This window comes from Centruroides sculpturatus, unplaced genomic scaffold, assembly GCF_000671375.1.
Source record: "Centruroides sculpturatus isolate CEXI.00-Female unplaced genomic scaffold, Cexi_2.0 scaffold2440, whole genome shotgun sequence".
In the NCBI taxonomy this organism is placed as follows: domain Eukaryota; kingdom Metazoa; phylum Arthropoda; class Arachnida; order Scorpiones; family Buthidae; genus Centruroides; species Centruroides sculpturatus.
In genome coordinates, this window is record NW_019386610.1 from 23,564 (window position 1) to 36,359 (window position 12,796).

Below are 12,796 nucleotides of genomic sequence, written 5' to 3' on the forward strand. Positions count from 1 at the left end.
AAAATCCACAAAAGGTTGATATTTTATTAACGCATTATTATGAAATGAGTTTGCCAGTGGCCGAGTCAATAAAAACCACTGGTTCGGGACAATTTGGTCGTGGTTACGCGAGCTAACCATGTAGAGTTTTTCAGGTTTTCTTTTCACGTTTGTAACACCTAAATAGGGGCCAGTTTTTTTATAGAAAGTCTTCCCGGAAAGCATCCCCTTTGGCACATCGTCCACGTGTCGCAATACCCTAACAAACAATTATTATGAAGTACAGTATAATTGTTATATTATTGCTTTTATAATTGTTAAGATTTTTATAGAAATATATTGTGTATGAATATATTTTAATGAATCTATACAAAGAAGTTGTTTCTGTGGTCTTTGTTTTATGATGTGAGGCTTACTTGGTGTTTACTCAGTAATTAAAAATGGCGCTAGGTTCATTTGACGTTTGAGATCTGAGTTGGGTGGCGCTCAATAACATATTTTTAAATTAATTAAGTTAATTTAATTCGTGATTAATAAATAATATTTTGAAAAAGAGAAATAAATTAATAATCCCGATTAATAGGACAGTTAATTCAAAATACAACGTTATTTCCAATGCTGTAAATGATAACTAAATTTTAAAAAATATTGAATGTTTTCAAGAAAACAATAATAATTTGATAACAAACATTGGCCAATGTTTTAACGAAAAATTATTAGAATTTAGTTTTTAAAAAATAAAATAAAATAAAATGTACAAAAAAGAGAAGATTTTTCCGGAATTTTTAATTCGCTACGAAAATTTCTCTAAATAATTTCATTAAATTATTTAGGGAAATTTTTAGGGAGATTAAATTAAAAAGTTTTTTAAATTTATTTTTAAAATATTCGTTAAAAATTATTATTAATAATACGTGCAAGAGGAAATTACTTGCGTAATTAATATTTATACTGGAGCAAGATTAACTGATTTACACAAAAAAAATACATTTTCTGTAAAATTATTTTTAGGGAAATTTTTTATGATTTAAATATCTTAAAATTTAAATTTAAAAATTTAGTAAAGCAGAAAATTAAACTGAAAAATTATTTCAGCTGACGAATTTAGAAATAATATAACTAATAATCGGTAAATATTTTAAAAAAATTGTAATCGATAGATCAACATTTGTAAAGCGTGAAAAAAATAAGTAATAAAGTAAACAGCATTAAAGTTATTTATAATTAAAATTTTATTAATAAAAAGTAATTTTAAATAAAAAGAAAAAGTTAAAAAATTCCCCAAAGATAAAGATTTCTTAATTGTGATCACGTGACCGGAATATCCGGTTTTGAACCTGTCATGGCTTCCTCGTGTTTGTAATTGATTAGATGTAGAAATTAACTAAGAAGAGCTCGACCATGTCGAGAAAGAAAGTTGTGTATTTTTGGGATCCCGACGTCGGTAATTTTCATTATGGTAAATTATTTTCATCGGTTATTATTTATAATATAATATTTTTTGCTTATGCAAAAAAAACTGATCATAAAGGGCTGATTATGTAGTTTTTTGCTGTTATATATTGTAATGTCCTCTTATCTGATGAACCCTTACTGGTATGTTAGTGTATGGAGCATTTACAAATGTAACTTGGTAAAAGTTAACTTTAGGTCATTTATTAATGTAATTGTATGTAAAAAGACTACCTAAAGGTAACTTTTACCATCAAAATTCCAAAATAATATTGAAAAAAACATCAATTTTTTGTAATTCACAGGGTAAAAATTCTCTCGTAAATCTTCTGAATAAAGAAAAATGATCAAAAGTGAATGAATGAGTGAATTAAAGTTATAAACCTTGATTACTGGATAATAATTAAGATGATTCTTGTCCATGAAACCCCCAACTTGGTTAAAAATGCAACTCTGATTTGGTCTGGGCCCTGTCAGAGCTATAGGCTGTGCTCGTAGGTGTAAAAAAGTCAAAGGAACCGATGGGCTAAGTGTGACACTTCATAAGATATTGCCTCCCAAAATCAGCCTATCTAGAATTTTGCTTGGTTTTATTCATATATGGCAATGCAACATGGGCAATCTGCTGAGGGGCAGTGCCTCCTGGGAGGTGTTTTATGGTTCTAGGCCCCTATTTAGGTGTTACTAATATGAAGAAAACCTAAAAAACTCCATGTTGGTGATAGGTTTGCACCTGGCCTCTTTCCCAGGTGCAAACCTATTGTCGATTACCAGATGGTTTTATTCTCTTGGTCACTTGTGGGCCTAGAATTTTGGAGATCCTTAAAAGTCGGGTAAATTTAAAAGTGAAAAAATCTGTAACTATTACTCAAAACAATGCTGAAAAGCAGCTGTTTTGAGAAATAGATGACTAAAAGCTCATAAAACATAAGAAATATCATTATATCAATTACATTTAGAGCATATCTATATACTATATAGACTGTATACTTCACCACAATATCTTGCAAAGGGTCACATGTAGACCATTGAATTCCCTTGATTTTTTTAATCCTGTTTGCATGCATGGTGTATAGCTCTAAGATTTCAACTGTCTCATTCAAAGCTGAATTTATATGCACATTTATACAATTTAACTAAAAATTTATTTTTTAGCATGAATCAAAATATAAAATCAAAATTTTAGTGGCTTTGGGTGTATACTGCAGAGTTTAACTTTGATGTATGTTATAAACCTAAAAAATTACTCAAATTGTGACTTTTGAGTCAAAAAATTATATATAATGTGATTTCTTTGAAGTTTGATAATAAAAATTAAAGACAAAAGCATATATAATTTGAAGAAAATCATAAAAAATTTGGGATCATCTTAAATTCTTTTCATACCACCAGGAACACAAATACTAATGGAGTTGACTTTAATTTATGTGCTCATCCTTGTCAAAAACTATAAATTTTTTTCAAAAATCTATCGTTATGATTTTGTAAAAATAATTAATTTCTGTAAGACTATGGAGCCAGAAATGTGTGTTTAGAACAATTAACTTTTTTTTTTTTTTTGTTTAGTAGTAATTCTAAATTGTTTTAAGCAAGGAAGAGCTTATAAATGGCCAGCTTCACTAGTAAATATTTAAATATTTATGTTCTTGGGTATGAGAAGGATTGGATTGGATCTATGGGATAAGGCATTAGGCATGTTGCTGGGAAATAATGATCATAAAAGTTTCATTTTACTTTATTTTGCTTTATTAATATGATAGTCACTCGTTTAATTGTAACAAATCCCCCAATGAGTGAGAAAAAGCAACTGACAGTTTGCATTTCTTTTGTAATACTTCACGTAATCTCAAGTAGATCAATGTTCATATTTCTGCACGGACCACCACAATTTTCTTGCAGACCATCCGTGGACCATCGATTGGTGACCGCTGTCCTATGGCTAAACACCTTATGTTTTAAATACTATACAAAAGAAACTCTGGTGGAATCAGGTCTCGAAATGATTTCATCCAGCAGCAAACATCCAAAATTATTTTCCATAACTGAAAATAAACACATTGCACTCACTGCTGCAAAATAAGCTATGGCTTTGCCTCTCCCTGGCATGCCTGACAGTCACTGACTTTGTTCTTTAGCTGCATGACATCTGGAAAATAAAAACAGCTATCTATCTCATTTTTTGAAAAAGTCAGTCAAAATGCAAATCATGAATTATGGGATACCCTGTATTTTTTGTACTTATATAACACAAAATTTTTAAAACATATATAGTTTGAAGACATATTACTTATACACATGTAATATTTGTTGCTTTATTTGATCAATTCAGCTCTGAATGTGTACTTTAATTAAATAATGCTTTTGTTTTTGTTTAAAATTTTATTGAAAAATATTTATTTATGGGTTTTATTTTAAAGAGATAAAACTTTTTAATAGTATCAAGTGTTTTCAGGATTAATTAATTTCATTTCTGTAAGGATTATGTAAATTATTATACGTTACCGAAGCGTCTCAAATTGTTTTAAAAGAATGTATAACAGATGACCTTTATTCAGTGATAAATATGTTGCTTAGTTAAGGAGAAATTAGGTTTATTCAAGATGTTTCGGCCATCATCAGCTAAAGATACATAAAACTATTAAATACAATAAAATATAAAATACAATAAAATAGAGATCACTTCATTTTAACTGTGTAAATTGTTAGCTGATAATGGCTAACATAAGATGTAGGCCAAAAAAATTTCAAATTAACCATAAATAAGTGGTATGTTTATCCTTGAATTTGATGCAGTGTCAGATTTCATTCAGTTTCAATAGAATAATTCAACAGAAAAGTAAAAACAAATGTAAAATAGATTAAACAATGTTTACTTTTATCTAAAATTTACTGCTATATTAAAAAATTATTATGATTATTGATATCAATAAAGCATTTTTAATGATATTTCCAAACAGTTTTAAGTTGGAGAATGAGATGTTTTGATCTTTGTATTTAACTGTCAATACATAAAACTCTTTTAAATCAAATTATACAATAAAACTGCATAGAGATAATTAAAACATTTCTAAACTCTAACATTTTCAAGGTCGTCATTGGGTGATTCTAAATTATACTGTAGTACAAAGAATGTAATTTGTTGTAAGGAGTTCCTCATAACAGAATTACCTGATGTTGACCTTGAAAAAGCTGGAAAATATTAAAAAAAAGCTTCGTAGTAATTTTATTGCAGGGTAATAAAATTATTTAATTGATTTTATAACATTTTTGAATTATATATCTTGTTAAATTTCAAAATAGAGAAAATATACACTTAAAACATCTCTAACTTGCAAGTTTATGCCCTCCATTTTCATTTAAATCAATGAATTTATTATTAGTTAAACTTATAAAAGTTAAATTGATCGGTAATTCTGGATACGCACTTAATTATTAGATTAAAACACTCATTTGTTGAATGTCAATAGAATCCAAGTTTATTGCAATTTAAGTTCAAAGCTAAGTCTAGAATGTAACCTTCCTTTTAAAATTATATTAATTATTGGAAGATTTAGTTATTGAGCCAAATGTTAAATGTTTAGTATTTAATCTAGAATAATGCTGCAATATATGAGCTTATAATAATAGAGATTATTTAATATTTTATTTAAAATAAGACATTTACTTACTTTGTCACTCCAATTCTCCAATTGTTTATATTTATATTAATTTAATACTATATGAACAATGTAAACTTGTATATTTTACTAAACTAGATGTTAATTTTATAAGAATTTTAATTGGTTCTCTGTTCTCTTTATATAGCAAGAATTGATGGAAAAAATTGATAAAATACATGTAAATAGATATAAAAATTTCTTTTTAGATTTCCTATATTAAATTGTTTTCCAGTAGAAAAAAAATCCACTGATTTAATAATTTTTATATGGGATTTAGAATAGGATTTTTATTATCTTTATCTTGATAGAAATTAATAGATAATGTATACTATTGTAATAGTAATAGTAATTATTAATTATTACACTAATAATGAAGATTTTATACAGATCTAAAGATAATTTCTTCTATAGATACATAAAATATTAATAGTAGCCTATAGTAAGTGCTGATCTATTGGATAATTTCACTTATTAGGAGTATGTGTAATGAATGTAAATAAACAATGTGACATCAGAAAAATGTTAAATCACTCGAGCAAAGTATTTTTACTTTGATACATAACTAAACAATTGTCTTAAATAATTGAGCTATAAATCTGCTATTTTTAATTATTAATACTAAATAATTTGCTACTAGAGGTATATTTTAGGCACCATCTCTTATCTAAATTAATAATAATTTTAATAATTTATTAAATAATTTAGAATCATTCTGGAAGAAAAGAACCAGCCCAGGGAAAGGCTTGAACTCACAACTTCTGCTAAGCCAGTTATTTTCTTAACTAAGAAGTATATATATATGGAGTGTCTCATAAGTCTGACCTTATGTTAGTGTTTGTTTATTCCTTTTACAGAAAAGCTTGGTTCCGAGTAAGGAGTATGAATTAAGCAGGGCTGTGGAGTTGCGTAAAAATCTACCGACTTTGATTTTTCCTTACCATCCGACTTCGTTTCATATACATGACAAGTTGGTAAGTAAAAGGGAGTCGGAGTTGGCGGATTTTTTGACAACTCTGACTCCGGCTAAAATGCCAAAACTCCACGACTCCGACTCCACAGCCCTGGAATTAAGACATTTTGGTGATGAAGAGCCTCAGTCGGCACAGAGTTTCCAAAGAGTATAAGAGGCTACATCCAGACTGCTATATATGATTGGTGGGAAGTCTGGATACAGCCTGTTAAACATTTAACTTCATGCTGACTCACATTTAATAAATTAAATAATCTATCAGCTAAGATGTACATTTACTGTGACTTCTGAAGAAGAGTTGGATTAGAAGTCATAATAAATGTGTTACAAACATCCCATGTAATTCTTTCACTGATCCCGGAAGTGACACAATAATTCAATAATTCACAAACACCAGTACTTATTCCAGGAGGTAATTATTCGAAAAATGAATGTTTTCATTCACTTTCAGCAACCTTCATCAGGTTAATGCATGTTTCCACAAATTGAATGCAATTAATTGAAAAGTCTTGCTACTGAGAATGCCTTTTCCAGGGCATTCTCAGTAGCAAGACTTTTCAATTAATTCTATGGATGTGGGCGGAATCATCTTTAATGCATTTAAGAGAAGACAAATGTTACGTGTTTTTTCACCCGTAGCGTCAAAGATTTCTAGTTAATTTTTGATATGCGTTGCAGTACTTCTATTGCTCTCAAGTCTTCTTGATTAGTCTACCTCAGCTGCTTTAATAATGGTATCAAGCATATAGCCCGATAATTCGGCAGTTTGTTTGACTTTAATAATCACATTTATGAAGAAAAACTTCATACTTGCAGACTTCATACTTGTTTCTATCCTTGCCCAATTTGCACAACCTGGCAAAATGAAGTCATTGAAGCTACTGGGCATAGTTAAAATTAAGACAGCATCGACACAATTATTCCAGATATTACAGGTTTTGACAAGTAAAGAATTTTCAGAGTTCTGCCACAAATATATATTGATTATTGACAATCTGAGAAATGTCATAACAAGCAAAAAATTTAAAAACTAATAAAAAGGCTTAAAATTACTAAATACAAATGTATTCTGATAGTTTATGGGTTAATTATACTTTCTATTTGCAAAATTTCCTCAACTTTAACATAAAATAAGAAAAAGTGAACTTTTAAGAAATTTGCGGGATTTCCTGGGATATTTCCCGGATTAAAAAAACAGCTGGGATTCTGGGATCCTGCTTGAGAAATCCTAGTTGTTATATTATTTTGCAATAATTACACACCATAACTTGATTGCCTGCCACAACTTGATTGCCAAAGGAAAAGTATTATGTTTAGGAGCAAGACACTACTAATTTGAGGTGGAGAGCTTACATTTTAAATTAAATAAATTAAAAAGTACGATTATAGCCCGAATATTTAGGCAATTGTTGGATGATTATATAAAAATATAATTAAAAATTGCAGCCTGTGTTGTGACAATGTCACGATAAATATTTGCTTGTTTATAATCAATCCAGTCTGGCGTAAAAGTCTTTGTTATTATTTTCCAGCATTTTGTGGTGTTTTGATGGGAATAATTACTTTAATTATACACTTGTATGTTAATTAAATGCCTGAAATTGTTAATAAATGAGAAATATTAGAGAATAGACTGTTTTTCGAAAAAAAAAAATAAAACCTTGCACACTTTTTCTTCTACTATTGTATTTCATTCCATTATAAACTGCCATTAAAACAAAATTAATATATAATTAAATAATTTAATTCTTCTCAAAATTGCAAAATTAAAGTATTAAGAAAAATTTTTTTTCTTCAAATAGGTACGGGACATCCCATGAAACCACAGAGACTGTCAGTAACACACAGTCTAGTTTTACATTATGGACTTTATAAAAAGATGCAGGTAATTATTATTTAATAATTTATATAATTTTTTTAAATGAATGATTTTCTGGATTGAACTATTAATATTTATTAAAAAAAAGTCTGTCAAGAGATCATGATTATTATTTTTATTTAATATAAGCTTATACAATTAATATAGTGAGAATTAATGACAGTATTTTCATAGAAATGCTTACTGGTATTTAGGTAATGTAGAAAAGGATAAGGATTAATGCTGTATTCTCAACCATGAATAATTGCTGACAGAAATAATTTTTATATATTTTAAACAACAGTATTCAAATGATGATAGTAATTTCAGTATATTTTGGAATATATGGCTATTAATCTGCAATCCCGTGAGGTAGTGGTGATTTTCTGTACAGAGCGGCTGAAAATGACAACAGAGCAGAAAATTGCCACTCTGTTGTCATTTTCAGTGACCTGATGATGTCGAAAATGACATCATGGAGGTCTCTCATGATTGCTAAAAGAAGTGGTCATGTCATGACATCATGGATGTTTGTCAGTTATTTATAATGTAATGACATGCAGTCTGCAGGTTGTTATGACTTTGAATGCTTGTCTCTGCAAGGTAGTCTGGGGTGCTATGATCTTCAATGTTTAAATGTTTTTGCAGGTTAATTTCATGCCTGATAATTACAGAAAAATCATTTTCTGGTCATTTTTAGAAACATTTCAGCCTTCCCATTATTTATTTTCAGATGAACATGTTTCACATTATTGTATATTATCACAAAGTTTGAAGGTTCTTTCTGCCATACCAGTCAAAGACATTCCTCTGTAAACAAAACAGTATCTTGTAAACAGCAATGTATGACATTGAGATTTGGTATGTGCGGAGAAGGCACATTGCAGGATTTTTCCAAATTGTGAAGTTTGAAGAATGGCAATTATGTGCAGGGTGATTACATGTGAAAAATTAGCGGAAAATCACTTCCTTATGCATGTGATCTTGTAAAAAAGAAAAAATAATTGCATGTGATTTATAGGTTAAAATAGCCGTAAAATCTGTTATGGTATAAATGACTTGAGAGATTTGGAAGCCAGAAATTTTATCCAGATGAAATATTTTTCAAGACCTTTATCATCTCAGCTTAAGATCAACCAGAAGTGAGTCAAAGTGAGTTTTCCCGCATTTCTTTATGCAACGAGAGTGTAGTGAAATGACGCCATGAGCAGTGTTGGCCAATTAGAAACCAGTTTTAGTGTGTTCACTGTAAAGCTCTTCTCGAGAGCTGCATAAAGAAATGTGGGGTTTGTGGTAAACTGACTCATTCCATGTTATAAGGCAGACTAAAGTTGAGATTTGAAACTGAAATGATAAAGGTCTCAAATGTTTTGTCCATATAAATTTGACTTATTCTAAATATCTCAAGTATTTTTTGATCTGTGTTTTATTAAAATGACTGTTCTGCTTTGACAGCCATATACTTGTGATGACATTGAGTAGAAATTAAAATCAAGTGAAAATGCTTGAATTAATTTTGTTTTAAAGTTATGTTTTCTGAATACATTTTGTTAAATGATAAAATTTATAAATAAGTTACAGCATGGACAAAAAAGTCACTTGCCAAATGGGGAGAGGACATATTGCAAATTATAGACAAATGACACTGTAAGTGGTGTTTAATGTAGTCTGTGTGACAGTCAGCTTGAAACTACTGTGAGTATGGAGTGTTGTAGACCACAGTACTCATTAACGCTTATATTCAGTGTTGTTCACACACTCAAATACAAAATATGTTGTTGTATACGATTCAAGGCTTCGTCACCACTGCAAGAGTTCTGTATTGAATGTTGTGAAGAATAGTACCAAGTCATTATTGTACTCAAAACAATAAGAATAGTAATTACCGCCATTTAGTAAGTAACTTTTTGGCCACATTGTACTAATTTATATTTTCTGTCAAGGTTTACTAGAAATATTTTGTTGATTTTTCCTATTAATGTTATTCAATATTCACAAAAATCAATCTATTTTATTGAAGTTACAAATGAAATATAGCAGCTTTACAAGTGTTTTTGGACTGATTAATTTTACTACAAATGCTCTTAAAGATAAACTTAATCAGTCCAAAAATACTTGGAAAGCCACTGTGTTTGATTTGTGACTCCAATAAAGTAGATTATTTTTGTGAATTTTCATTATTGTCTGTAAATGAAATGGCTTGGCTTTTATCTACAGTAGCATTTCTCTAACATACATTTTACAAATATATTGATAGCATTTAAAACTCAAAATTAAAAGTTTTAAAGATATATTAATAGATTTGAAAACAAATAATTTTAATGCCTGTGGGACATTTCTGTATACTAACAGCTGCAGTCTTACATTCTCAAATACAATAGATACTTATATCACACATATCAGGAGACAAATGTAGTGAGCAATATATAGTTATTTACCCACCTGTTTTGTGTTTTCAATCCCTTGCTAGCTTGCATTTTTCTGGGTTATATATTATACAATGGTAGTCTCAAGATCAGCAATTAAGGTATAAGGAAATATTTCTTTACAAGTAGAAATTTGATTGCAAACAATTTAAAATTATTGGCTAAAGCTTTCTCATATTTGGAAGACTAAAAAGAAGTGTAATATAAGCAAATGAGTGATATAATGAAGGGATAGTGTATTGTACTTCAACTCTATAAGATGACTTGTAACAAACATATTTATTTTGGAAATCTTTTAATTTGGTTCTTAAAGTCAAGATCACCAATATATTACATACATAAAGCGATTCTTTGCAAAGTAAACTTCTATTAGAAGACAGGATAAATTTATTTTAGTAATTTTGATAATGTAGCAATTTCTGTTTGTAACTAAATGTAGCAATTGTCCACACTATCTCAATCTTATCTTTCTTGTTGTTTTGTGTAGACATAGATTCATATTATGGATACAAATTGTTTACTATTAAAATGTATGTTTGTACTATATACTGGGACAAGATAATCCCTAGCATCGAGAAATTATTAATATCAGTAAAACAAGAGCATAAAAAATTTTTTAAATGGAAAACCTTTTTGAAACTACAGAAAGAACAAATCATTGGAATGGATAGAACATTTTGGAATAATACCAGGGACAGCAGAAAATGACTCCATGATAACCAAATTACCTTATTGAAAGCTGATAAAAGCAGACCCCTCGTTCTAATGAAAAGAGCATTGTACCTATCTCAACTCAATGACTATGTCTTAGCTATGGAACACTGTGTACTGGTCAATGAAGACTACTTAAAGCACCTTTAAAATGAAGTCATCAGGCTCACAACAAGCACTAAAATGTATTTTTGTTTTAATAGTATTAAATAAAGTAGTTTAGAAAAATATTAGGTAAGCTAAAATATATACAGTCGATTCCGCTTAACAGTATGGCATTGGGACCAGAGCTTTTCGGGGCTACAAAACAGCAGGACTACTAAACGAACATCCCAATAAGTTATGCAATTGCGATACGATATAACAAGCTATGTTAAAAAACTATGTCAACGTGTGTTCTCATTGATAAAACAAACATTTGAGTGCAATAAAACCATTTTAATGACAAGAAATTATTTCTGTATAAAAAAATACATCATTGCAGTACATTTTAGAGAATGGGAAGATTCTCTTCCCATGATTGACAGTTGATAAAGTAAAATGGATGGAGGTCGCATATGGAAAAGCCAAAAATATTTAAATTTGTGTCTCTGTTTTGTTTAGTTTTCCAAGAAAAATACTTTGCCAGCAGGCCTGCTAAGTGACATTTCAGGGCCAGTAGGCAAAGTAAATTATACTTGTGTTATAGAATTTGATTTTATTCTTGAATGTTTTGTCCTAATATGTGGCATGTCCTAACTGACTGGGCTAATAACCAGAATCGATTGGTGTGAATAACACCTATTGGTAAAGTAACTGTCCAAGTTTCATCTCCCATTTGTATTCAAACATATTGTTGTCTATCACTTCTAAGAAGCATCATAAATGAAAATGGTGACTCTACAACAGAGAAGGTGTTTTGTATTCTGCAGTCCATAAACTCAGAATCAGTCATGGTGGATCACTTTAAAATTGTTATTCACCAACAATTTCAAAGTAATCCATTGTGTAAGGCAAATATGTTTGTTGTACAGTGATGACCGATTTAGAGTTTGCAGAATGCAGAATACAAAATGCCTTTTCTGTTGCGAGTTGCTGTTTTTGTTTACAGCACTTCGTAGAGAAAGTACACAAAAAGACATTCAAATGCAGATGGTAGGCGAAACTCGGACGGTTACTCTAACGATTAGCATATGCTATGTACAATACTTCTTGGGTAATAATTAACATAATTCATGGTAGTTTAAAACTGTAGCATTCTTTTTGGAAGATCCTGTATATATTATTGTGAAAATCAAATTATTCTTATCAGTTATAAATTTAGAAAGTTAACAAATTACTGAATCAAATTACAAAACTTTGTGTCTTTCAGGTGTACAAACCATATCGTGCCAGCGTCCACGACATGTGCAGATTTCATTCCGACGAATACATTGACTTTTTACAAAGAGTGACGCCGCAGAATATTCAGGGATTTACGAAAAGTCTTAGCCATTACAATGTCGGTGATGATTGGTAAGTTTAGTATCTGTTTATAGATATGCTTAGTTATGTTAATTAATAATATATTACAATATGTCATATGGTATGGTTTTTTAATTGATTACTTCAGAAGTTCTGATGTAATTGGCAATGCCTTTCATGCTTCCAGGAGTTAAAGATTAGTGTAAACTTTTTTTATGATTTATTTATTTTTGTAATTTAAATAATTGAAGTTAGTTGAAAATATAATATAACTAGCTTACCCGTCGCGCATTGCTGT

General features: G+C 29.5%; 1 protein-coding gene across 1 annotated transcript; it reads left to right on the top strand.

The window, feature by feature from the left end:
- Nucleotides 1-1,303: 1,303 nt before the first annotated feature.
- LOC111615411 (histone deacetylase 3-like) lies at nucleotides 1,304-12,572 on the top strand. Its single transcript, XM_023356826.1, has 3 exons — nucleotides 1,304-1,438; nucleotides 7,863-7,945; nucleotides 12,407-12,572. The coding sequence occupies exons 1-3, from the start codon at nucleotides 1,381-1,383 to the stop codon at nucleotides 12,551-12,553; spliced, it is 288 nt and encodes a 95-aa protein (XP_023212594.1). The 5' UTR covers nucleotides 1,304-1,380; the 3' UTR covers nucleotides 12,554-12,572.
- The last annotated feature ends 224 nt before the right edge of the window (nucleotides 12,573-12,796 follow it).

Bases quoted from the DNA above. Each gene is read 5' to 3' on its own strand.
- LOC111615411 (XM_023356826.1), top strand. From the start codon at position 1,381: ATGTCGAGAAAGAAAGTTGTGTATTTTTGGGATCCCGACGTCGGTAAT. The intron at 1,439-7,862 runs GTAAATTATTTT...TTCTTCAAATAG, and splicing joins CGTCGGTAATTTTCATTATG to GTACGGGACATCCCATGAAA. The intron at 7,946-12,406 runs GTAATTATTATT...TGTGTCTTTCAG, and splicing joins GACTTTATAAAAAGATGCAG to GTGTACAAACCATATCGTGC.